Source organism: Piliocolobus tephrosceles, chromosome 16, assembly GCF_002776525.5.
Source record: "Piliocolobus tephrosceles isolate RC106 chromosome 16, ASM277652v3, whole genome shotgun sequence".
In the NCBI taxonomy this organism is placed as follows: domain Eukaryota; kingdom Metazoa; phylum Chordata; class Mammalia; order Primates; family Cercopithecidae; genus Piliocolobus; species Piliocolobus tephrosceles.
Window position 1 is genome coordinate 1,871,249 of NC_045449.1, and position 25,472 is coordinate 1,896,720.

At 59.6% G+C, this 25,472-nt stretch overlaps 2 protein-coding genes across 8 annotated transcripts in view; one reads left to right on the forward strand and one right to left on the reverse strand.

The window, feature by feature from the left end:
• The first annotated feature begins 3,273 nt into the window (after positions 1-3,273).
• Positions 3,274-12,288, forward strand: HIC1 (HIC ZBTB transcriptional repressor 1). Of its 2 annotated transcripts, XM_023184772.2 has the most exons (3): positions 3,274-3,343; positions 4,022-4,291; positions 5,725-12,288. In XM_023184772.2, exon 3 carries the CDS (start codon positions 5,745-5,747, stop codon positions 7,887-7,889), a length of 2,145 nt encoding a protein of 714 aa, XP_023040540.1. In that variant the 5' UTR covers positions 3,274-3,343; positions 4,022-4,291; positions 5,725-5,744; the 3' UTR covers positions 7,890-12,288. The 2 variants fall into 2 exon arrangements, with proteins under 2 accessions (XP_023040540.1, XP_023040541.1); XM_023184773.3 differs by lacking the exons at positions 3,274-3,343; positions 4,022-4,291 and adding an exon at positions 5,090-5,399 and having other exon boundaries at positions 5,725-8,754.
• Positions 8,913-25,472, reverse strand: part of SMG6 (SMG6 nonsense mediated mRNA decay factor) — a 246,956-nt gene continuing 230,396 nt past the window's right edge. For all 6 annotated transcript variants that reach the window (XM_026449601.2, XM_026449598.2, XM_026449600.2 and 3 more), the window contains 4 exons: positions 17,752-17,905; positions 14,509-14,720; positions 14,118-14,199; positions 8,913-10,654 (listed from right to left, as the gene is read on the reverse strand). In XM_026449601.2, the coding sequence (XP_026305386.1) occupies positions 10,524-10,654; positions 14,118-14,199; positions 14,509-14,720; positions 17,752-17,905 (579 nt within the window). In that variant the 3' untranslated portion in view covers positions 8,913-10,523. The remainder of the gene's footprint in view (positions 10,655-14,117; positions 14,200-14,508; positions 14,721-17,751; positions 17,906-25,472) is intronic.

Here is a 25,472-nt window from a genome sequence, read left to right on the forward strand (position 1 = left end):
CCAGGCGTCGGTGGCCGTGACTGGAGACTGTTACTGAGGGCGGCCCGGGCAGTAAGCAGTCTAGAGCCAAGGTGCCGGCGCGCTGTCCGGGCGGGGTGCCCCGGTCGCCCCGGTTGGGGGCGCTGCTGCTCCGCCTCCCCCGCGTCTCCCGCCCTGTCCCGCCCGGCGCTCGCGACCAGGCACGCCGCCCCTGACGTCAGAGGGCCGTGACGTCAAAGATGTCCCAGAGGGGGCACTTCCGGCGGGGGCGGGGGCGGGGCGGGCCCTGCCGAGGCCCCGCCCCCCGGTCCTGAGAGGACAGCTCCGCTCGCAGAGGCGGGAAGCCGTGGGCGCCACGGGACCCGCTGGACGAGACCGGCCTGGGAGGGGCGCCCGGCGCCATGCGGGGCGGGGGTCTCAGGAGGGCCGAGCGCGGGGGTGGGCGTCCGTCTGTCGCCTGTACCCCCGCTCAGCCGGCCTGGGCAGCGAGGCTGAGTCACCGCGCCGCAGGGAGGGAAAGGAGGGGCGCGTCTCCTGGGGCGCCAGCACCTTCGCCCCACTTTCCTGGGAGGATGGCGCAGGAGCCCCAAGAAAGCCGGGGGGGGTCTCCGAGGTCGGTCCTCCACTCGATGCTCCTCCGAAGTAGCTGCGTCTCCATCGGGCGCCGGCAGGTGCTGCGCGGGCTCGTGTCGTCTCTGAGCCCCGGCTCCACAGCCGCGAGGGGACCCCGGTGCCCCCCGCCCGCCCCCGTCCCCACCCCGGAGGGGCCGTCCCACCCGCCGCCTCCCCGTCCCTTCCTCGCCTTCCCGTCCATGTCCGCACATCTGTCCCTCCGCGGCCGGTCCGTCCCGCTTACCTGGCGGGCCGCGTCGCCACTGCCCGGTCGCCTCCCGCAGCCTGGCCGGCGCGGCGGCTTTTATAGGCGCGCGTAGTACTCGTGCGGCGGCTCATTCATGCGGCCGCGGCTCCTACACACTGACGCGCTGCCGACGTCAGCGGGGAATTTAGGAAATGGGAAAAGGGGCTATTTATAGTGGCGAGGCGGGGGGTGGGGACCGAGGCGACCGGGAGGGGAGGAAGGGGCGCGGAAGCAGCGGCGGGGTGGGGGGAGCCGCGCCCCTGCCCCGCTGACAAGGGGTTAATTTTCCGGAACCGCGGGCCAGGGTGCCGGGGAGGCGGCGCTGGGGGGCACGGCGGGCCCTTCGTGCTTATTCACGCTCTCCTTCCGGAGCCCCGCGGCTCCTGGGGGGTCTTCACCTGGCAGCGCCTTCCCCCTCCTCAGTTCCTGGACCTGAGGGCTCTGCCGTCACACCCCGCAAGGCCACTGCGGTGTCGCCACCCTCTTGTCCTGCGGGGTGGGCAGGAGAGGAAGCTGGATTCCCTTGGGGGCCTGGGGCGCCGCTAGGGCTGTGGCATCGGGGGCCAGGAGAAGAAGAGTAGGGGAGCCCGAGGTAGCCCAGGAGTCTTTAGCGGAGGAGCCTGGGCCTGGGAGGGAAGGCCCAGCGGGGGTTCAGGTACCACCCAGGAACTGGAGACCCTAGGGAAGGCAGAGAAGTTGGGGAAGGTGGGCCAACCTCCCCAGAAATGATGAGCAAAGGGATCCTCTCTGAGGGAGCTGTGGGAACGCGCCAGAGGTAGGAGTGAGAGAAATGGGCAGCCTCAGCAAGGGAGAGATGAAAGGCTGTCAGTGCCACGGTCCAGAGCCTGGCAGCCAGGACCCACCTTCGGACCATCTGTGGCACGATGGACGCTCCCAGAGCTCATGTTAGGGTGATAGAAAGTGGAGACCAGCACTTTGGCCAAGAGGGGCCCCCAGGGGATGAGGAGGACCGTTTCCCGGAGGAGTTAGTGTTCCTGGATGCCAGAATTGTCAGGGAGAGCCCATGACTTGTGGGGCAGTTCCCCTGGTTGGGAGCAGGGAAATGCATGGTCCTGGCCCAGCCTGGCTCCATCGAGATGGAGGAAGGGTCTAAATGGGAGGAGAGTGTTCAGACGAGGAGCTGCACCAGGATGGGAAGGGCTGTGCATGGCATGGCCGGAAGAGCGGGCAGGGAGAGAAGGGTGGAGGAATTAAGTCCACAGGAGGGCAAGGAGGTCTTCTCACTGCCTGGGCTGGGGCAGGACTGTGAGACCCTCCCTTACAGATGCAATTAGGGCTTGAGGATGGGGGAGTATAGGGGTAGTAAGATAACTTGGGGAGCTGAAGAATAAAGACTGTGGGTACGGCAGATCCCCGTGGCAGGTTAGCAATGCACAGACTCCACTGCACAAAGATACATGGGACGGAGGGGCTCTTTGGAAGTGGGGGGGATCTGACTATCAAAAGGAAAAAAGATAAAAGAGATGGGGTCAGAGAGGCCCTGCATAGTCTGGATTTAGCCTCCTAGAGCTCCCGTTTTCTTGCCGCTAGCCTTTGTCCCAGGGGTTCTATTATTCACAAATGTCTTCCTGCACGGTGGGAGAACTCCTATTCATCCGTCAAAGCCCAGCTCTAGGAGCCCTTCTGAGGAGCCTCCCCACCTCCCCTCAGCACTCCGTAACTTCCACCTCAGGCCGCAGCACGTCCCTCGGCCAAGATGTTGGGGTCCGCCTTCCCTAGAGACCGGCAGCTCCGGAGGCCTCCCTTTTCCTCTTTGGGATCTCACTGCTTCTAAAGGGAGGATGCTATGAGGAGACATGGGAGAGGGCGTGGGTAAGATGGATCCAGAACATGGGGCGGACTCAGGCAGCGGCGGGAATCAGGTGGACTTGTTTGCACCGAAGCCTCCACCAGGCACCGAAGCCGTGAAGTCGCCTGCGCTGCAAAGGGAGCCTCCGGGGGGCGCCCGAGACCTTGGTGTCGCTCGGGGGCCGCTGGTAGCCGCGCCCGCTGCCCCTCGCCCGGTGACTCAGCCGGTACCTCTGGCGGGGCCATGGGGGCCAGAGGACAGCGCGGGGGGCGGCGAGCACGGTTGCTAAGCTCTCCAAGGCCTCAGAGGGACGGGATTCGGGCGCACCTCATCGGTTGCCATGGTAACGCTGCGCCCCAGCCCCTCGCGCTCCGCGGCGGAGGGAGGCGCAGCCAATCGGAAGCGGCGGATTTCTCGGGGACCCCCCCCCCCCTCCACGCCGCGTGTGGGCGGGGGTCAGGAGGTGCGGGGCGGAGGCGGAGCGTGGGCTGCGGAGATCCGGCGTTCGCAGGAGGCTTGGTGCGCTGCGGGGCCGCACGGGGCTACTTCCGGAATAGTAGTGCGGGCAGCGGCGCGCCATTCGGGGTCCCCTTCCTCCCAGAAGAGACGTCATCCATACAAACCTGACCTTCACGTGGGGTGCAGAGCCTTGCGAGGTCCCAGCCGCAGGCGCCCCTGTTGTTTTCTTCGGGCGGGTGGGTTGGAGAAAAAGTTCACGTGGGATTCTTCAAAACGGCGTACATGGGGATTCTAGGGCCCCGGGGTTACTTCTGCGGACCCCCGGAGGCGCTGTCCAGCCATTTCCAGTCGCCTTGATGACACGTCGTGGGTTCCTTTAGGAGCCCCGAAAGTTGAGGGCGGGCTGTGTGGGTAACACCTGTGCCCAGGTTCCCGGAGGTCACTAGGTGGCTGCCCCTGGAGTATCCCAGAGCGCCAGGGCTGCGGGAAGGGGCGGGTGTGCGTCTGGAAATGTGCGCGCCTGCTAGTATCAGTGTCTGGAGAGGGCTGGGGAAAAACGGGTTTATGCCGCGCACACCGAATCCATGCGCCTGAGTGAGGGTGGGTGTGTTGGGGAGTGCGTCCAAGTGGACAGTGCCGTACAGTAATGTCTATGGAGAGTTCCAGGAGAGCTTGGCTACTCCTGCCCAGGATAACCTCTCCCTCACCACCCGAGTCCGGTGTCTGCAAGCAGGACTCTTCCGAATTGGGGCTGTGAGCCTAGAAATAAGTACACGGGAGCGCTCAGCTCAAAGCTCCACGGTTTCCGGGGCTCGCGTGTCCGGGGTCGGGGTCCCTGGTGGGCACAGGTGGGAGGGCGAACCTGTGCGTAGGGTGGGCCCCTCCCCGCCGGCTCAGCATCTGTGCGCCTCCAGGTCAGGTGCGCGGGAGGAAGACAGCGGCCTGCCCCGCAGAGCCCTGCGCGCCCGCGAGGTGGCGCTATAGCCGCAGCAGCGCCCGCCGGCCCGGGCCGCTCCAGATAAGAGTGTGCGGAAAGCGCGGCGGGGCTGAGACGCGACCAGGACGCGGGGAGGACGGACCAGCAGGACAGACCGACCGGGGGCCCGGCGGGCGGAGGGCAGCGCAGCCACGTCCCCCCTGGATCCGCCGGCAGCCGGGCCCGGGGCTTTCGACATGCCCCCCAGGTGGGTCCTCGAGCCGGGGACCGGGAGGGACGGGGGGCCCGGGACAGCCCGGTCCTCGTGCGTCGGCCGCCTCGGGCGCATCCTCTGGCGCGGGTGCCCCATCGTGGCTGGCGGCTGGCGTTCAGGGCTCCGGGTGTCGTCCCTGTCGGACTCAGGACCGCCGGGCCGCGACTCCGCGCCGGGTTCACGGCGGGGTCAGCGGCCCCGGGGCCAGCTCTGCCCGCACATGGGCTGGAGAGGCGAGGGGAAGGGAAGGGAAGGGGAGCTGGCGGGCGGGGCTGGCAGGGGCGCTGCCCTGGCACAGCTCGGGGCCTGGCAGCGGCGGGTGGGGCATCGGCTAAGAGCTGCCACCGCCGCGGGGAGGGGAGCCCGGCCCTCCGGGGCCGCAGGTAACGGGCCGCGGGGCCCCGCGGGCCAGGGGGGGAACGGGGTCGGGCGGGCGAGCAGCGGGCAGGGGAGCTCAGGGCTCGGCTCCGGGCTCTGCCGCGGGATTTGGGGGCCGCGAGGAAGAGCTGCGAGCCGAGGGCTTGGGGCCGGCGCACTCCTCCCGCCCTGTCTGCAGTTGGAAAACTTTTCCCCAAGTTTGGGGCGGCGGAGTTCCGGGGGAGAAGGGGCCGGGGGAGCCGCGGAGGGAGGCGCCGGGCCCGCGCGTGTAGGGCCCAGGCCGAGGCCGGGACGCGGGTGGGGCGCAGGCCTGGGTCAGGGCCGCAGCCGGCTGTGCGCCGTGCCCGCCCGGGGCGCTGCCCCCTCCCTCCCCTGGGAGCTGCGTGGCTCCCCCCTCCCCCCCCCCTGCTTCCTGCCTCAGCCTCCTGCCCCGATATAACGCCCTCCCCGCGCCAGGCCCGGCCTTCGCGCTCTGCCCGCCACGGCAGCCGCTGCCTCCGCTCCCCGCGCGGCCGCCGCCCGGCCCCGACCGAGGGTTGACAGCCCCCGGCCAGGGCGGCGCCAGGGCGGGCACCGCGCTCCCCTCCTCCGAATCACTTCCCTCAACTGGGGCAACTTCTCCCGAGGCGGGAGGCGCTGGTTCCTCGGCTCCCTTTCTCCCTACTTGGGCAAACTTTTCCGCCCTGAATGACTTTTCCTGAAGCGGACATTTTACTTAAATCGGGTAACTGTCTCCCAAAGGGTCACTTCGCCTGAACAGTTTTCTCCTCGGAAGCCCCAGCACCCAGCCAGGTGCCCTGGGGCATGCAGGCCGGCCTGGCCTCCCCTCCACCGGCGGTCGCTCACCTCCCGCTCCTTCTCCTGGTCCGGGCGGGCCGGCCTGGGCTCCCACTCCAGAGGGCGGCCGGTCCTTCGCCGGTGCCCAGGCCGCAGGGCTGATGCCCCCGCTCAGCTGAGGGAAGGGGAATTGGAGGGGGAGAAGTGCCGGGCTGGGGGCAGGCGGCCAGGGCGCCGCACGGCTCTCACCCGGCCGGTGTGTGTCCCCGCAGGAGAGTGTGCTGGGCAGACGATGCTGGACACGATGGAGGCGCCCGGCCACTCCAGGCAGCTGCTGCTGCAGCTCAACAACCAGCGCACCAAGGGCTTCTTGTGCGACGTGATCATCGTGGTGCAGAACGCCCTCTTCCGCGCGCACAAGAACGTGCTGGCGGCCAGCAGCGCCTACCTCAAGTCCCTGGTGGTGCATGACAACCTGCTCAACCTGGACCATGACATGGTGAGCCCGGCCGTGTTCCGCCTGGTGCTGGACTTCATCTACACCGGCCGCCTGGCTGACGGCGCAGAGGCGGCTGCGGCCGCGGCCGTGGCCCCGGGGGCTGAGCCGAGCCTGGGCGCCGTGCTGGCCGCCGCCAGCTACCTGCAGATCCCCGACCTCGTGGCACTGTGCAAGAAGCGCCTCAAGCGCCACGGCAAGTACTGCCACTTGCGGGGCGGCGGCGGCGGCGGCGGCGGCTACGCGCCCTACGGTCGGCCGGGACGGGGCCTGCGGGCCGCCACGCCGGTCATCCAGGCCTGCTACCCGTCCCCGGCCGGGCCTCCGCCGCCGTCTGCCGCGGAGCCGCCCTCGGGCCCCGAGGCTGGGGTCAACACGCACTGCGCCGAGCTGTACGCCTCGGGACCCGGCCCGGCCGCCGCACTCTGTGCCTCCGAGCGCCGCTGCTCCCCTCTTTGTGGCCTGGACCTGTCCAAGAAGAGCCCCCCGGGCTCCGCGGCGCCAGAGCGGCCTCTGGCTGAACGCGAGCTGCCCCCGCGCCCGGACAGCCCTCCCAGCGCCGGCCCCGCCGCCTACAAGGAGCCGCCGCTCACCCTGCCGTCCCTGCCGCCGCTGCCCTTCCAGAAGCTGGAGGAGGCCGCACCGCCTTCCGACCCGTTTCGCGGCGGCAGCGGCAGCCCGGGACCCGAGCCCCCCGGCCGCCCCGACGGGCCTAGTCTCCTCTATCGCTGGATGAAGCACGAGCCGGGCCTGGGTAGCTATGGCGACGAGCTGGGCCGGGAGCGAGGCTCCCCCAGCGAGCGCTGCGAAGAGCGTGGTGGGGACGCGGCCATCTCGCCCGGGGGGCCCCCGCTCGGCCTGGCGCCGCCACCGCGCTACCCTGGCAGCCTGGACGGGCCCGGCGCGGGCGGCGACGGCGACGACTACAAGAGCAGCAGCGAGGAGACCGGAAGCAGCGAGGACCCCAGCCCGCCCGGCGGCCACCTGGAGGGCTACCCATGCCCACACCTGGCCTATGGCGAACCCGAGAGTTTCGGTGACAACCTGTACGTGTGCATCCCGTGCGGCAAGGGCTTCCCCAGCTCTGAGCAGCTGAACGCGCACGTGGAGGCTCACGTGGAGGAGGAGGAAGCGCTGTACGGCAGGGCCGAGGCGGCCGAAGTGGCCGCTGGGGCTGCCGGCCTAGGGCCCCCTTTTGGAGGCGGCGGGGACAAGGTGGCCGGGACACCGGGTGGCCTGGGAGAGCTGCTGCGGCCCTACCGCTGCGCGTCGTGCGACAAGAGCTACAAGGACCCGGCCACGCTGCGGCAGCACGAGAAGACGCACTGGCTGACCCGGCCCTACCCGTGCACCATCTGCGGGAAGAAGTTCACGCAGCGTGGGACCATGACGCGCCACATGCGCAGTCACCTGGGCCTCAAGCCCTTCGCGTGCGACGCGTGCGGCATGCGGTTCACGCGCCAGTACCGCCTCACCGAGCACATGCGCATCCACTCGGGCGAGAAGCCCTACGAGTGTCAGGTGTGCGGCGGCAAGTTCGCACAGCAACGCAACCTCATCAGCCACATGAAGATGCACGCCGTGGGGGGCGCGGCCGGCGCGGCCGGGGCGCTGGCGGGCTTGGGGGGGCTCCCCGGCGTCCCCGGCCCCGACGGCAAGGGCAAGCTCGACTTCCCCGAGGGCGTCTTTGCTGTGGCCCGCCTCACGGCCGAGCAGCTGAGCCTAAAGCAGCAGGACAAGGCGGCCGCGGCCGAGCTGCTGGCGCAGACCACGCACTTCCTGCACGACCCCAAGGTGGCGCTGGAGAGCCTCTACCCGCTGGCCAAGTTCACGGCCGAGCTGGGCCTCAGCCCTGACAAGGCCGCCGAGGTGCTGAGCCAGGGCGCTCACCTGGCGGCCGGGCCCGACGGCCGGACCATCGACCGTTTCTCTCCCACCTAGAGCGCTCCTCGCCAGCCCGCTCTGTCGCTGCTGCGCGGCCCTGGCCCGCACCCCAGGGAGCGGTGGGGGCGGCGCGCAGGCCAGCCGTGCCCGGAACAACTGCAGCGTCGCCGCGGTGGCGGCTCCACCTCTCGGCGGCCTCACCTGGCCTCACTGCTTCGTGCCTTAGCTCGGGGGTCGGGGGAAAACCCCGGGACGGGGGTGGGACGGGGTAAGGGAAATTTATATTTTTGATATCAGCTTTGACCAAAGGAGACCCCAGGCCCCTCCCCGCCTCTTCCTGTGGTTCGTCGGCCCCCTCCCCCGGCTCCGCGCTGCTCTTAGAGGGGGAGGGTGTCACTGTCGGGGCACTCCTAGCCCTACCTCCGGCCCTTGCGACCACACCCATTCTCACTGTGAATCTCCCCGCTGGGGTCGGAGCATCGGGCAGAGTTGGGGAGTGGGGAGGGGACTGAGCCGGCCGGAGGGCCCCCCGCACCCCCACTCCCCCCCACCCCCGGGCTGATAAAGTGAAGTTCCTCATTTTGCACAAGTGGCACTAGCCCCAGGGCCAACCCTTCCTTCCTCAACCACCAAGGGCGGGGAGTTCTGGAGTCAAGAGGGCGAAGAGCCCTGGCCTGCCAGGTCTTCCACTCCCGCGGTGCCCCACTTCCCTTCCCTTCCCTTCCCTGGGGCCCCGGACCATATTTATTGCATGCGCCCCGGCGGCCCCGCCATCCCGAGCCCAGGTTGGGCTGGGCTGGAACGCGGTCTCTTTAGCTCCCTCCTCTTCGTTTGTATATTTCCTACCTTGTACACAGGCTCTTCCAGAGCCGCTTCCATTTTCTATACTCGAACCAAACAGCAATAAAGCAGTAACCAAGGACCCCGACCCCGCTGCTCTCTTCTGCCTCTGCACAAGGACCTGGATGGGCTGCGCCCGCTGGGTGGAGGGGCCAGAAAGGGCCGCCCTTAATACAGGTGCAGAGGCTTGGACCTGCCTCCCTCCCCAGTCCCAGAAACAGATCAGCGAGAGGTCAGGTATGTTTCATAACTAAAAATTTATTAAGGAAACAAAACCAGTGCTGCAAACGGGACAGAAAGGAGAGATGGGTCTCCCTCCCAACCACCCAGTCATCGGCCTTCCAGCTGGGAAGAGAATCTTAAAGGAGAGGCCGGGGACCCTGTGCTCCAAAGAGCCCAGTCTTCTGAGACTCAAGGGGACTCCTAACCCCAAACTATTGGCCTTGGCTCCCCTGCACGGGACCCCATTGCTTCTGGCATAGTCCTAGGCCTCAGGGAGGGCAGAGCTGTGCAGTCAGGCCATGGGCTCTGGGGTATCCCCCACTGGTCCCATTCAGATTTGCCCCTGGCTCCACCTAAAACCCTGTCTTCCCCTAAGTCGTCCTCATCTCTGGCTCTGGGCTGGAGGAACTCATTCCCGGGAAGGAAGCCTCCCCACTGAGGTACCAGCTAAAGGGGCAAGGAAAGGGCCCTGTGTCAGTTCTCGGGAGTGAGGGCAAAGCTAGAAGCCAGGTGAGGCGATGTTGCCCCAGCACTGGAATGCCTCAGGCTGGGCTGTCCACGCCTGGAAGTTTCTCCCAGCACAGGAGCCAGGGTGGAAGGCCCTGGGTGCGAGAGCTGTACTAGGTTCCTGCCATGGGTAGTAGAGAGGGAAGGTTCAGAGTGAGAACCCCCATGATGAGGAACCGCCTGAAGAATGAAGTGGATCAGGGAGGTGAAAAGGACCAACGAGAAGGGAAAGGAGGATGAGGGGCTATTCTGGAGGGAGGGGAGGCAGGCAGAGAGGGGTGAGCGGGCTGAGGAGAGTCTGAGGGCGTTTCCTGAAGAGGAAGCTAGACTGAAAGAAAGGCCCGTGAGGAGGGAGGGAGCAGGTGGAGGCCACCCGAGAGCATGGGCCTGAGACCAGATGCCCCTTTCCTCTCGACCCAGGACTGTCCAAGGGGAAACAAATGGCAAAGTGTGAGGGACCCAGGCTGATAAAGGCAGGAAGAAGAGCAGCAGGAAGGGGGTGTGGTATGTCGGGGGGGGATGGCAGAAGAGGTGGGGCCCAGGGCTGCTGTTAGGGACATGGTGTCTAGAAGCCAACTTGGCTCCATGGGCGAACGAGTCCAGGCCTCAGGGAGATGGGGACACATGCCCTGGGCACTTCTTCCTGACATAACCAAAGCCTCTTGAACACATTTCAGGACAGAGGTTCTAAGGACGAAAGGGACCTGTGATTTCACTGCATCTGATGGAGACACTGAACCCCTGCCCTGTCTCCACTGGAGAAAGTGGCTGCGTCCCCAGGCGAGAAGGCCCTCCCCCAGCCTTGGAATGAGACGGGGGAGGGAGAAAGGCTGAGAGCATGGGCGGCCTATCTGGCTTGCCCAGCTGCTGTCACTGTAGCCAGCCACCTCCCTGCTAAATCCTGGCCGCCCAGGAGGGTCCCAGCAGCTTCCGCCCGATCCTTGGCAGGGGCTCTGTGAGGAGCAGCTCCCCCACAGCATGGCCACGGCGTGGGTTGGAAGAGGATGGTTTATTGTCTGGGTGGATTGGTGGCTCAGGCACGTGGGCATCTTCCGTGCTACACTGGGCACCTGGTAGCCTTTCAGGAACGGTTCCACAGGGCTGGGCCCCAGTGTGGCTCCCTCAGCCCACCTGGGCCCACGTGAGGAAGGCTGGGATGTCCCGTACAGGAACATTCCTCGTGAGCGCCTTCACACGCAGGTTCCGGTCATCCGTCAACAGCACCACCTCCCGCAGTAGCCGGATTGGCTCCTCTGTGAGCACGAGAGAGCAGAAGGCTGTCACTGAGGACAGGAGGCAGAGGACTGGCTGCTCTTCTCACCCTGGGGAGAAGGTGGTCCTGGGGAGGGGGTGCCACGCTAGCTATTTTTTGGCCCTTCTACAAGTCCTTTCCTCTATCCGGGCTCTCAGCCCCGGGGGCCCCTTCCCTACTGGCTTAGAGAGGGCTGCACTGGGCTTTTGCTTTGACTCCTGCCTCCCATACAGGACTCTCTTCTGCCTCGTTCCTGAGAGCGGCCCACCCCTGCCAGCCTCCAAAGACCTGTTTCCCAGGACCCTAAACTGAGGGAACAGAAGCAGGCCCTTGCCCTCTACTCCTTCTTACCACATGGCTGGCCCCCAGACCACAACACCGCTCTCCCCAAACCCCACTTTTGTTTTGTTTTTTAACAAGTCCTCTCCCTCTGAAAGCCAGCAGGTTGACGCTTTAAGCATCCAGTAAGATGGAACAGAAAATGTATCCAGGGTTTTCCAGATGTGGGGAGAGGGGTTAGCTCAAGGGAGCCCTGAGGAGAGGAGAGGGTAAGGGTCTTTGCAGAACTGTGCCAAGGGCACACCAAGGCTTTGGCCAACTGATCGCCCCTGCTCAGTAACCGTAATCCATGTATACAGGCAAAAGTTTCTAAGAGAACAGAAGAGTAAAAAGGAAGAGCAGAGGTAGGATGATGATCCCCGCTCTGTCTTGTACACAACCCAGGGAAGATCTGTGTATCCTGCCAGGTTTCTTCAGGCACATTTACAAGTACATACACTTGGACGTATCAGCTGTTTTTCCTACATCATCATGATCCTATTAGCCACACTTTCAGCGTATATACTTAAAGATCTTTCTATAGTGGCACAGATATCTTTCATTCTTTTTAGATGACTTTTTTTTTTTTTTTTTAGCACAGTCTCTCTGCTACTTCTTTTTCCCTAACTCCCTAATCTTTAACACATTGGAGAGAATTTAAGCCAGGGACGAGCACTCACACAAGTGACATGCCTACCCTGGCATGCCTGCTTGGGTGGCAGGTCTACTCCTCAGTCCCAGGCTGGGCATTTCCTGACGGAGGTCCGGCAGACAGCAAGGCACAGGAAGCGTCCTGCCGTGCTCACTGACTGCGTGGGCTGGCGGGGGTGGGGGGCTGCAAATATCCATGTCTGACCTGAGCAGTTTCAGGCTTGCCAGCTCCAGGCAGGGAGGCTGAGAACTGGCTTTCAGCCTGGGGAAGAGTTTGGAGGAATTGGGAGGGAGAGGTTTGTGGGATGGGTGGTGGTGAGAGAAGGACAGGAGGAAGGAGAGCGTGAAGGCAGGCGAGGGGCTGTGGGGGGCAGAGGGGAGAGGAGGGTAGCCTTGGGTGAGGGGATACTCAGAGACCACTCAGCTGCTGGGGCCAGGCCCCTCTGCAGATAAGTGTGGCTGGGGTGGTGGTATGCAGGGCTGCGTGGGGCTCCCAGCTGGCTGGCTGTGTCTGTCCCAGCCCCACCATTCCTGCCCTGGGCCTGAGACCAGGAGCGTCCCAGGCCTTAGGTCAGCCAACCAAGGCCCGACGTTGCTGGCAGGGGTCTGCAGGGGTTTCTGTGGATACTTGGAGACATTTTTCACAGTAAACATCCTCTGTTTTGACACTGGTAACTTCACTTTGTTAGAAACCAGAGACTGTCATCTTGTCAGGCTCCATCCGCCATAATCCACATGATTTTAAAATCCAACATCGTTTACACATAAACATTTAGTGACGGTTTCTCTGTGAATCTGACAAGTTAATCTGCTAAGAATTCACACTGACAAATGAGGTTTGATTACACCAGCCATTGCTGATGTAATTCTGATAGAGGCGGTCCCCAGGATGGCAGTGGGTTCCTGTTGGCTGTCTGGGGTGAAGTCAGGGGTGGGAGGACTAGTAGGGCCAAAGCCAAAATGCGTCCGTTCTGAGAAGGACCGTTCTGAGGCTGGGGTGGGGCCCAGCAGTCCTGAAACCACACTTCCCAGCAAGGCCTCCAGCAACCCTGCCTACCTCTCTCAGGAGGTACCCCTCTAGGAAGCTCAGGCTTGCCAGCTCCAGGCAGAGAGTCTGAGAACTGGCTTTCAGCCTGGGGAGGAGTCTGGAGGATTCGGGAGGGAGAGGTTTGTGGGGCTGGTGGTGGTGAGAGAAAAGGACAGGAGGAAGGAGAGTGTGAAGGCAGGCGAGGAGCTGTGGTGGGCAGAGGGGAGAGGAAGGTGGCCCTGGGTGAGAGGATGCTCAGAGACCACTCAGCTGCCGGGGACAGAACATAAGCTCCTCTGTTGGCCCAGCCAGGTCTCCTTTTATCACTCTAATGCTCCTATCTGGTCCTGAGGGAGACGGCATGCAAACCTGGTGGCAGGACAGGACCTCTCTTGAGCAGCAGCTGTGGGCTCGTAACCAGCCCCTAGTAAAGAGACTCATGCAGGAGTGAGGGGCTGTGTCAGTGTGGAGAGAAGACGCAGGGAGAGTCAACTCCCAGAGCAGCCTGAACACGAGGGCTAGAAACACCGACAGAAAGGAGACAGCAGCAGAGACAGAAAGGCAACGACAAGAGACCACTTATAGGTAGACAGAAACGAAACGGTGAGAACTGCCAGCTCTGCAGATGACACAGAGCCGGCAGGTCCTAGGAATTCCTTCCAAAGGAAAAAATGCCAGAATCCTGGGAGCCAGGAGCAGAAAACCTGAGTGTCACTGACCTGTGGGGTGATGCATGAAGGCCGGCCAGCTCAGGGTTTGAGGGTGAGGGGGTCAAGCGCTTGGGTGAGAACTCCAGAGTGGGCCCTTGGCCCAAAGATGAGATTCTGCTTACCCCAAAAGGTCTTGAAAACCAGGCTGAGAGCTCAGTCCTCAAGCTCTCACCTACCTCCAACTCTAGCCAGCCTTCAAAGTGCTATAACTCGTGACCAAAGAGACCAGAAAGCAAAGCCCACTATTCACTGGGGAAGTGCCTCTGCCCCAGGCCTGAAATAGGGTAAACATTCAGTGGTGAACTGAGAAGGTAGGAAGGTGAGCATGGCCAAGAAAGGGAAGTGTGCCCTAGGGACCCCTGGGGGCTGCCCTCAGAGCTGCAGAGGGCTGGGCTCAGGAGACCACAGCCAGAACCAGCGACAGTGAATCATAAAGACATTCTTGCTGTCAGAGGAAACTCACTGAGGACACCCAAGAAAGGAAATGGATGTGCGCTGGGTGAAGAACCTCATGGCATAGGGCTGGGCTTCCTGGACTAGGCTCATCTCTAGTTGGCCCAGGGTGCACCTGGCTTTCCCTGGGGCTTGGGGGAGCCAGGACAGGGAGGCTGGGCCTCAGGCGTGCATCAGCCCTGAGCACTGATTCCTTAGACTTCCCAGGCCAGAGTCAGTGGAGCCCTTCTCAGGGGCTGAGGATGGGTAGGACGAGGCAGGGCAGTGGGGATGGGAGATCCCAAAGCAGAGGGGCAAAGCTGTACCTTTGCTGGCAGGCATGAAGTCCTTAGCCTTGTCTTTGCAGTAGTGGAGGCAGCAGGAGAGGATGAGATCATCGTTGTTACCCTGGAGGAAGACACGTGTGAGAAGCATCACTGGGCAGAAGGGGGCGCCATGCAGAGCAGGAGGAGGGATCCTCTGCCTCTGGGGCCCTGGGCAGGGCCACCTCCGAGATCCCTCCCATGCATGCCCTGGCCCTGTCTGGCCTGGTCTGTGCTAAGAGTGATTTAGGGGAGAAGGAGCTCCCCCACCTGGGCCTCCATGGTGGCTGGCCCTCAGCTGCCCGGGCTGATGGGTCTCCTTCAGCCCTTCCTTCCTGGAGACCTTGTTCTGAAAGCTGGCTGTGGGCTTTCCCTTCCTGCCGAGGGGTCTCACCAGCTGGCCAGTGATGTCCTCACTGCGGAAGGCGATGGATTCAAGTTCATTGCCACGGCTGGTCAGGGCTCGCAGGCAAGAGTCCCGACTCTCGAATCGCTGCTCGAGGAACTCGATGGACTTGCGGGCCTTTTCTTGTACCACACGGGCATAGCCCCCAGCCCGGTGGTCTGTCTCCTGCCCCTTGGCCAGGCCGTCCAGCTCATTGATCACTGATGAGACAGAGCCACACAAGATATCAGCCTCAGCAATCAGCTTTCATCGTAGGCCTCGGTCCATTCACTTTACCAGCCAGCACCTTCCCAGACCAGAATCCATCCTTCCCCCGCAGAAGTCTTCCAATGAAACTAGGGCCGGAGGGGAGCTTGTGGGGTCTGAAACTTCCACAGAGCTCTTCCCCCTTTCTGTCTCTTCTCCTGGGCCCTGCCCTCCTCTTGGGAGGAACTTAAAGGAATCTTCTGGAGCTGCTGTATTTAGAGGAAGAAATCTGGTTCCTCTATTACATTCCTTGATTATAAGACCAACGTGGAAGGGTCCCTCAGGAGAGGCCAGGGTATACAGCGGCTCAAGGGAAAGGGAGGAGTCCTTCCTCAACTTCTTGGGCCTCCACACACAGCAGCCCAGGAGGGATAAAGTTCTACCCCCAACCCCCCTGGCGGAGTGCAGGGAGGCCACCATGGAGGAAGGGGCAGTCACAGCCTCATTTGCAAGGCCCTAGTATGCCTCAAAACCAGAACCTTGGCATATCTACCTTCTCTGATACTGCACGTGTGTGTGTCTGTATGTGTCTGTGTGTATGTGTGCGTATCCGTGTGTCCGTGTGTGTATGCGTGTGTGTGCATGTCTGTGTGTATGCGTGTGTGCGTGTGTGTGTGTGTGTGTGTGTGTGTGTATGTGCCTGTCTGCCTGCCTATGTGTCTGGGACATGGCTTCATTTTCTGGTGAAGATTCTTTCCAAAATTCCAGCCAAAAGCCTGAGGTCAAGTGGGAAATATGTACTCCTTGGGGGCTCTGGGAGAGTTTGGGGTCTGAGGCCTCTCCTTAGTACAGTGATTCATGGCTCAGGGAGCCGGCGTGAGCACGCTGTTCCATGGTGAGCCTGGCACTCATTGTCTGGGTATTCGGAGACACTTTCTGGAAAGGGCCCATGTGGGAATACACACACACACACACACACACACACACACAGTGCCCATGCTTTCAGCACCCTGAGGCTGCAGTGTCCACACAATGCATGGCTGAGGTTGGGAAGCAGTGTAGATGGGTGTACGGTACAGCAAACAACATCAAACAGGAAAAACGGGTATTCTATCCCAAAATCTGCTTTCCTGCTTCCAAACTAAACAGGCTTCAAAGAGGAAGCTTGTTTGTGCTTCTGCACCAGGCGGGGCTTCTCCATGCTGGGGTCAGGTCTACGGAGCACAGAGCAGGTTAAAGTGCACCAGAAACAAGAAGGGAAAGTTGGCGGCTTAACCCTTTGCTGCTCTGGGCACAGGGCGTGAGTCCACCAAGGAAAGCATCAGTGAACAGGAGCCCTCCTCTTACAGCCCCTGAGAGAGTCCAGGGACCTGCCCAGCTGAGGCAGGCTCAGAGAGGCTGGCCTGTATGGTGGCTGCACAACTGTCAGTTCCCAGCACCCTCAGGCAGCGTCTCTTTGTCCTGCCTGTGTTTGCTGGGTATTCTCATACGTCTGCTCCCTCCCCACCAAATCCGATTTCCTTACTAAACCCTCAGCTCCTCAGGGCTACAGCTCTGCCATTCACTGGATCTCTCAAGAACAAGGAGACTGAGCCCACCGTAGGGGTACAATCAGTGCTGGAGACCAAAAACCCCGGTAGCCTGGAATGGTGTCTGAGGCACCTTCCGGCTCTTAGGGGGCTCCCGAGATGTCCGCAGCCTCTTTCAGTTGTACCATTTCCTGACCATCTAGCAAAACACTTTCTTTCCCCTGAAAAACGCCTCGGCAAGGCACCCCGCCCAGGACCCAGTGAGGGAAAAGGGAAAGCCTGGGACAACGTGGTCGTTCTGCTGCCCTGCCTTGGTGACAGAAACCGCGCTACTGTTGAAGAGCAGAAAGCCTTCCCTTAGGTCTAAGGGCCTGGATTTAAGAGGTTCTGGCCAGGCCACATGGGGAGGGGAAGGAAGACGGGGAGGGTGGAGGCAGGGAGGAGGGCTGCTTCAGTGCCAACATTCTCAGGTGGTGCTAACGTGTTTCCCACAACCCCCCAGGGTTCTGTAGCCTCTGCAGGGGCGGATGTTTCCTGCCCTTTGTTTCCACCCCCATCTGGCACTAAGACACTTGGGACTGGGAGGGAAGGCCCAATGGAACATCTTGGCATGGATGTCAAAGGTGGCTTGGCAGGCAGACTGCCAGTCTGGTGGCTTTTCCAGAAGACAAGGCTCTCAAGCTTGCTCTAAGTAGCTGCTGAGAAGGGGACGTGTAAACGCCTGGGCCTCCCAATAATCTCCTAGACCCTCTCCCTCCACAGAGGCCATCAGCTAGATACGAGCCCAGAGCCCAGAGCCCACCCTGACGCTGACCCACCACAGAGCTCCAAGAACTAAGGGTACCCAGACGGTCCCGTGGAGACGGCCCAGCTGGGCCTCTCTGGCTAGAGGGTGGGAAAGCAAGCTAGCTGGGTCCTGAGATGCTGACCCTGCACCAGCACCAAAGCCCAGACGGTGGAAGGGCCCAAGTGGTAGGAATCCACAGGCATGAGCCAAGGCCTTGCTCGGGAGGGTTCCTGCTGGCCTAGCCTTAGGGTGACACTGGCCAGAAGAATGCTACCTCGAACCAACAGAATGATCACGAAAAGCTACAAGACAATCAGACCAAAGGCATCTAACCACTTCAAAATCCTCCCAGCCTCCCTGCCAGACCACCCAGCAGCACTGCCGTTATCTGCCAGGGCTGAGTGTTTACCAATAACGGGAACCAGCTTTGCTGTTTTACTGCAAGCTTTATAAGGATAAAAACAAGGGCTGGGCTCATGCAGCCTCTGGTTGCTGGGACACAGGAGTCCATTTGCTCAAGCAGTTTAAGCCATGGATCAGCCATGATAATTTGAACTGCTTTGATTATTAAACAATTTTCTTTGCCCCACGCATTCCCTACTCCCCCGCAAATCCCGTCTTACACACGCACAGCAGGGCTCTGCCTGCCTGGCCCCCAGGCCGTGGGGCGTGTGTGGAGGGGGCTGCTGTGCACGTGCAAGGCTGCTCTGCCCTTCCCGCCTGACTCACCGATCAGGGGCACCACCAGGATGTACTTCCTGCTCTCCAGCAGCCGCGCCAGACTGGCCAGGTGGTCAATGAAGCCATTGGTGTCTGGTACGAGGAACAAAGGTCTGATTTCGAGCTCCATCTGCCTCATCTGACTGTGGTCCTCCAGGACAGCCTACGGGGACACAGAGTGGTGAACGAGCCAGGCAGTGAGCAGGCAAGCAGGTGGGTGAGCCAGAGCCCTGATACTACGGTGTGTCAGCATCCTGCCCCTAGGAGCCTCTTCCCCTCCAGAGTAATAACCAGCCCCTGTCAGGCCTGAGGGACAGGCCCAAGGGCTGAGCACAGCACTGCAATAAAAACAGAGATCAAGTGGCCCCAGGAATGGCATGGTAAAACCCTGCCTAGGGCTGAGAAAGGATCCTGAGGATATTCAAAATAACGGGTCTCTCACAGTAAGACTGGGACTAAAATTCAACAAGGGAGAATTCGGTTCCTTAGATGTGAAGGTGGTTTCGTATATATTATCTAGAAAGCCTACAGAGGGGTACTTTTTAATCTAGACATGAATATGCCAACAGAATCTGTTATTTTGATTTACTTCACTGTGCAGCTAAAACAAAACAAAACAAAACAAAATATAGCCTGGGCAACATGCTAAAACTCTGTCTCTACAAAAAAAAAATTAGCTGGGTGTGGTGGCACACGCCTGTGGTCCCATCTACTTGGGAGGCTGACATGGGAGGACTGCTTGAGCTCTGGAGGCAGAGGCTGCAGTGAGCTGAGATCGCACAACTGCACTCCACCCTGGGTGACAGCGAGACCCTGTCTCAAAACACAACAACAACAACAACAAACAACGAACAATGAAGTTTAAACTCAAAGGCTATATAAAAAAGTGATACTGACAGCTAATAACACGAAATTTTCCTGCAGCAACAGCCGAAGACCATGCAATGTGATGAATTAAGACCCAACTCGTGTCTGCAAACAGCAACACCCAGGCCGATCACAATGGCCACCACCTTGCCCTTGTCCAGTGCGGTTTCCTAAACACTGGTGTTTTCTGTTCTACTTCTGCTCCTTTGCCACAAATCTGTACAAGCTACACTACTATTGGCTCAACGTTTTTCTTTAAACTGATTTTGTCACTTTTTTTGCTTAGCCTCTTCTTCAGCAACCATATCATGGTGCTAAGCAACTGACAGCCTAGTCATATGCTTATTAGTGCAAGCTAAACTACCAAACAAAAAGTAGATGAAAGAATAAAAGCAGAAGGGTCTCCTTGGCCCCACTGACCCACCGCCTCCTCTAGCACCTCTCACCAAGCACGTGGCCCAGCGCTTGCCTTCCCGGTGGACTTTCACATTTCTCAGGAAGTTCCCGAGAGATGCACATTTGCAAAAGTCCGATTTTCTTCTCTGACAGCCCTACACGTGTGGTAGCGGCCCTTCGAGACAGGCTCTGCGTGTGTCACTACAAAACATGGCCACTACTGTACTGCTTCCTCTTCTGAGGACCACGGCCAAGACTCGAACTTATCTGCTGGCATCCGCCCAGACAGCATGCTCCCTGAGCAGGGAGGTAGAGGGCACCCACACAAACCTGGCAGGGCCAGGAGGGCAGGTCCCAGCCCCGTCACACCCTCTTATGGCCTTCTGCCACAGAGCAACTTGCAGAGACCCAGATGCAGGCACAGGGCAGGGGGAGCGGACGTGCGTGCCAACTGAGATGGGGCCCACGGTGCTGGGTCCTGGCCACCAACAGTCAGTGAGGAGGTTGCTCAGGTTTCACTGACAATGACAGTAAAACTGAAAGGGCATGCCTTCAAATGATGGGGGTGGCTTCTCTGTGACCTGCCAGGGACCTCTCCCTATGAGTAAGTTGTTGTTGCCACTGCCACCACAGCTGGTGAAGGCACAGGCCACAGGACGCTGGCAGGCATGAGAAATGCAGCTCAGGGGCCCGCTCTGCTGAAGTCTTCCTACTGGTCTCACCTCATGAGGGCAAGGTGCCACTACTGCGGGCTACCTTCCCATGGCAGGCGGGGTAACCGATCCTCTGCATAGGGCTGCCACCTACAAGGTGACATGCATTCCAACAAACCTGACTTAGGCATTCTGTAAGAACAGGAAATGGTCCCTGCTCAGGTTCAGTAAACCCCTCTGCCCTTTCTCCTCTTGCGGAGGAGCATCAGCACTCTCGTTCCTCACTTCCCAGGCCATGTGCTCTCCGTCCAGCTCTTCTGCTGCCAGGCATGCTTTCCTGGTACCGCGGCTCTCAAATCTGTCTTTCTGGGTGAGCAGGGACAGAGTAAGCATGGCTCAGGGAGACTCAGGAGCAGTGGCAGCTGGAGTGACAGGGGCGGGGGTCCAGCTCTGCACTGCGCCTCTGTCCCGCAAGTCCACTCCCTTTTCAGTTCTCCTGCCTTGAGAAACGACTGTCCAGCCTGGTCTGACTCTATCGAGGAAGTGGAACTGGCTGCCTTTTTTTTTTTTTTTACCCTATGTGAACAGTCAGCTCCTAAGTCCTGGTACCATTCTACCTCTATTGCTGGCAATTAGGCAGGAGGGCCTTGAAGCCAAGTGGTTGAGGGAGGCTGGGGACAAACTGAGCCTACCTGTGTGTTCTGACGGCGGGACAGGAGAAAAATCTAGAAGCAAGGTCCAGAGACACTCTAACTTCCCCGGGTTCTTAGCTCTGGCTTGCGGCTAGAAAGGTGAATAGGCCGCAGCCTTTCGGAGAGGGCAGCCCTGCCACTTCCCTGGGGGTGGGGTGGGGCCAAGCCCCGTGAGGGTGGTCGGAGCTGTACTGCCATCATCCGGTCCCAGGGACGCCTGCAGACAACTTCCCTTAACCTGGCTCTGCCCAGTGAGTCACCAAACAACTGCTTCCTGTTCCCCGCATGCCCTCACGGAGTCTCAGGAGATGAGATGAAGCTGCTCCCTCTTCTCCTGGGGTACCGGTGGGCCTCTGGGGGGGGGTCCACACCTGGGTCACAAGACTGGCTCAGTCCCCTTAAAAAGAGCAGCAGGCCGATGAGGGCTTCGGAGTCCACAGGCACCCTTCTGCGGGTGTCTGCATTTCCGGCCCTTTCTGAGTGGCGCTGTGTGTGTGTGTGTGTGTGTTTAGCATCTGCCCTCCCAACTTTTCCAGATTTTACCCGTCAGATTCCTGGCAGCTGTGCACGGCGCCTGTGCCGGCCGTCACGTCCCATTCCGATCTCTGGGTCGCACGGTAAGAGGAGGACACAGGATGCGCAGGGAGTGAAAAAGTGATGTTGGTGGGGAGACTGCCAAGTCCCCACTCGCAGCCATGGGACACTTGGGGAGCAAGGGAAGCATGCCGCTGTGGAGTTCAGAGGCCGGTAGTGAGGTTTATTTTTGTTTGTATGAGTAAAAAGCTGCAGAAGCCTCTGGTGGGGGTGAGGGGGGTGCAATTGGAATGCTGTGGTTCAGACAGACTGGCCCTGGCACGGAGTCAAGTGTGCTGACCCGGAAGGAGAGTTCCACAGGAACCTTCTAGCGGCAGCTAAGGTTGGGCCACAGTGATCCCTGGATAGTGCACTTGGAACTCAAGCAACGTATGGACGCTCTCAATCAGACTGGTGGCAATAAGGACCTGAGTTGGCATAAAATGTGTGAGAGAAAAATAATTCTGTTTCTGGAAGGTGCTAAGTAACCAATTTTCTCTGAGGTATGGGAGTTTCCTGGAGCAAGCTGGCAGAGAACTGGGAAACAGATACACAATAATACCTAAGGAGGAAGCTAACAGGCTTGGGTCTCCAGGAAAAACTCTTGCAGGTTAAGTTCCTTCTCTACAGTGGAGATGATCTTATGATGCTCACTGTTGCAAGCTGAGACACTGAGTATTACAAACAGCAATTCAATGAGCTGACACAAGAGGTGTGGCACTTGGAGAACCTGGACCATGAAGCAGAGCAACACCAGGAGAAGGCCTTCTGAGGTTTTCCTTCTGCTTAGGGGCTCCCACAGGGACTGTGGCTGCTTCCTTCCCTCCACAGGGTGAAGAATCATTCATCCATGAGCCTCTCAGGCCAGAGCAATGTCTTCAACAGAAATTAGAAGGTTTGTAACACAGGAAATTTCCACATTCACCTGATATAGGAAAGTACCTAGCAAAGTGCCTGACACATATTAGTAACTCAACAAATGCCAGCTTCTTTTCTTCCTTCCCAACTCTATTTTTCATTTTCTACATATCCAGAGGATAAATATCTGGGGGAAACCACCAGGAAATAGAGGGGGATGAGGAGGGGTGGAGTAGAGGACTACTGATGTTTTTTTTTTTTTTTTTGAGATGGAGTCTTGCTCTGATGCCCAGGCTGGAGTGCAATGGCACGATCTCTGCTCACTGCAATCTCTGCCTCCCGGGTTCAAGCAATTCTCCTGCCTCAGCCTCCCGAGTAGCTGGGATTATAGGCGTGAGCCAACGCGCCCGGCTAACTTTTATATTTTTGGTAGAGATGGGTTTTCACCATGTTGGCCACACTGGTCTCAAACTCCTGACCTCAAGTGATCTGCTGCCTCAGTCCCCCAAAGTACTGGGATTACAGGCGTGAGTCACTGTGCCCAGCATTTTTTTTTTTTTTTAAGAGACAATGAGTCTCAGGCCAGGCACGGTGGCTCACGCCTATAATCCCAGCACTTTGGGAGGCCGAGGCGGGTGGATCATGAGGTCAGGAGTTCGAGACCAGCCTGGCCAGCAACGTGAAACCCCGTCTCTATTAAAAATACAAAAATTAGCTGGATGTTTTGGCTCATGCCTATAATCTCAGCCACTCGGGAGGTTGAGGCAGGAGAAATGCTTGAACCCAGGCAGCAGAGGTTGCTGTGAGCCGACATGGTGCCAATGCACTCCAGCCTGGGCAACAAAGCAAGACTCCATCTCAAAAAAAAAGGGAGACAGAGTCTCATCCAAGCCTGACCAACATGGTGAGACTCCATCTCTACTAAAAATATAAAAATTAGCCGGGCATGGTGGCGCATGCCTGTAATCCCAGCACTTTGAGAGGCAGAGGTGGGCAGACTGCTTGAGGTCAGGAGTTTGAGACCAGCATGGACAATATAGTGAAACTCCATCTCTACTAAAACTACAAAAATCAGCCGGGGATGGTGGCACACGCCTGTAATCCCAGCTACTCAGGAGGCTGAGGCAGGAGAATTGCTTGAACCCGGGAGGCAGAGGTTACAGTGAGCCGAGACCATGCCACTGCACTCTAGCCTGGGCGACAAGAGCGAAACTCCATCTCATAAAAAAAAAAAAAAAAAGAGAGTCTAACTCTGTCACCCAGGCTGGACTGCAGTGGTGTGATCACAGGTCACTGCAGCCTCAAACTCCCAGGTTCAAGTGATCCTCCCGCCTCGGCCTCCCGAGTAGCTGGGACTACAGGTGTGTGCCACCACGCCCGGCTACTGATTTCTATTAAAAGACGTATTGTATATATGTATCTCCACTATGTGGATGTAAATGAAAAACTGGAAATAAAATAAAAATAGGAACAGTGGGTGAGATAAGAACTGGCTGACGGTTCATCTTGGGCCAGCAGAAGCCAAAGGGGGCAGATATTGAGTGTGCTAGAGAAGGCGGGCGGAGCCACCAGCAGCACCCCCTGGGAGCAGGAGGAAGAGTATCTTCGTCTGGGGTACACTGCTAATGAAAACAAGTGCTGCTTAGAGCCGCTTTTCTGGACGTCCAAACGTACCGCAGAACTTAACATATTCTTGCATTCTTTTAAAATATGATAACTATGGCAATTTGTTTGCTATTTCTTACTGTTTCAGGAGGACTGATCTTATTTTCAAACTAGACTGTAAAGTGCTCAAGGAGAACTGCCTGCTTTTCTGGTGGTTTCCACGGTCATACTTCGCATACCGCCTGTTGTATCACAGGACTTCAGGGGACAGTGGGCGCAGTGACTGGGTCTCAGAGCTGAAGGGCACTTAAAGATCATCTGATTGAATTTTAACTAACTTGATCTAAAAAGGCCAAAGAAGCGGGTAGGCCCTTTCCTGACGGAGGAGAGGGAGTGGCAGGGCTAAGCATGGCACCTCTGAGCTTGCGCCGAGCAGGAGCCTGAGGGCGTTTCAAACAGTGGCCTGGCCACTCTGTGGGAAGACAGGCCCCCAGTGGATGGTGCTGGAGCAAGCTGGAGGCCCAGCACTCAGGTTTTGGGGAGGCTGGAGCGGGCCTGGGTGGGAAGAGCGGATGCCCGCTCTACAGGCTGATGTGCTTTCCTGCCTTGACGTGAACGTGCCCCCGGCCTGGTGGTGTGCTGGCTCCCACCCCGTCTCCGACAGCCAGGAGCCAGGGCTGAGTGTCTGCCTTCCGCCAGCTTCCATACAGGTGTGGGGGGCTCTGTGCACACCCCATTGTTCCACAACAGCCCCCCCTAGCTGGGTGGCAGTATGAATGGACAGCAGCTAAATTTAGAGTGGAACTCCTGGGGCCACCACAAAGGAGGGACTACATCTTCAGGAGGGCGGGTGGGCGGGAAAGGGACAGGGGAGAGAAGCTATTTTCAGAACACATGTCATTGCTGGCCACAGAGCAAGACTGTGGCCATAATGCCGAGGGAAACAATAGATGTGGCCAGAGGAAGAGCCTGTTATGTTTCAGGTGGGATGTTTGCAACTGCTCAGGAAACCTGACCCCGCCCGACAGCAGCACAAATCACAGCAGAGCCTCAGAGAGGCAGTGAGGAAGCGGGGGATTCACAGGGCCAGCGCCAGCATGAGGTGCCAAGAGGCCACGCCTCGTGCCTGGAGGAGCATTTTCAGTGACTGCTTTGCCCTGGGGGTTTGGTTAGGAATGAAGCACTTCCGACCAACTTCCCAAACCATGTACCCTACCCTGGTCTCTGAACAACTCCAAAGAACGGCAATGGGAACGAAAAGAACTCGGGAGAAAAGTAGCAAGGTGGGCAGCACCAACAGGAGGAGCTGTCTCAGGCAACAAGGCAGAGCGTGGGCTGAGCCGGAGAGTGTGGCCTCAAAGCCCTGGGTGGGCGGACTTGGCGCCCCCAGCATCCAGGGGCCTGCCTGGGTGCTGCAGCTCCAGCTGCACAGGCTCCGAGAGCTCCCCACACCCCTTTTCTGACCTCCAGTCGGCCCCACTCACCAGCCTCTGTGCAACGCCGGAAGCAGGGAGGGACAGGCTGCAGAGGGAGGCCAGGCCTCACCTCCCCCATGCTTGCAGAAGAGCTTAGGCCCAGGGGTCTAGGTAAGAGCAGGGAAGTGGGGGTGTGGTTACAGCCCTAGATCTCACTTGGACTTTATAGCTATCCTGGGGGCCAGGAGGATTTTTTTCAACCCCATCTTCATATCCCCTTCCCCAAACATGTGTGGTTCCTGTTTTGCTACATCTGTGAAAGGCGCTGGGAACTGGGGACTTGCCTTACACCTCTCGGTTAACACCCTGGAGACTGATGGAGTTCAGAGCAGTGTAATTTACAGCCCATCCCTCCAATCTTAATTCACTCGATGCTCCTTTCTTCCTTATTGTATTAGTGTGACCCAGGTACCTGCCAACAATAATGGCCTCTCCAGCTAGGAGCCTCTCCCCCACTCCCAGGACAATTTATACCTTTTCCTTGGATTTTCCTCCCTTAAATTAAACAAAAAGGGGAAAAATAAGAAAAGGTTAGCATGGGTTTGGAGCACTGAAGCCCCGTGGATCTGGGCAGGAAGCCAATGGCCTGAGGGCACACATGTGTGTGCTCT

Coding starts and splice junctions, on each gene's coding strand:
- HIC1 (XM_023184773.3), top strand. CDS start 5,363: ATGACTTTTCCTGAAGCGGACATTTTACTTAAATCGG. Junction 5,400..5,724: donor GGACATTTTACTTAAATCGG/GTAACTGTCTCC, acceptor GTGTCCCCGCAG/GAGAGTGTGCTGGGCAGACG.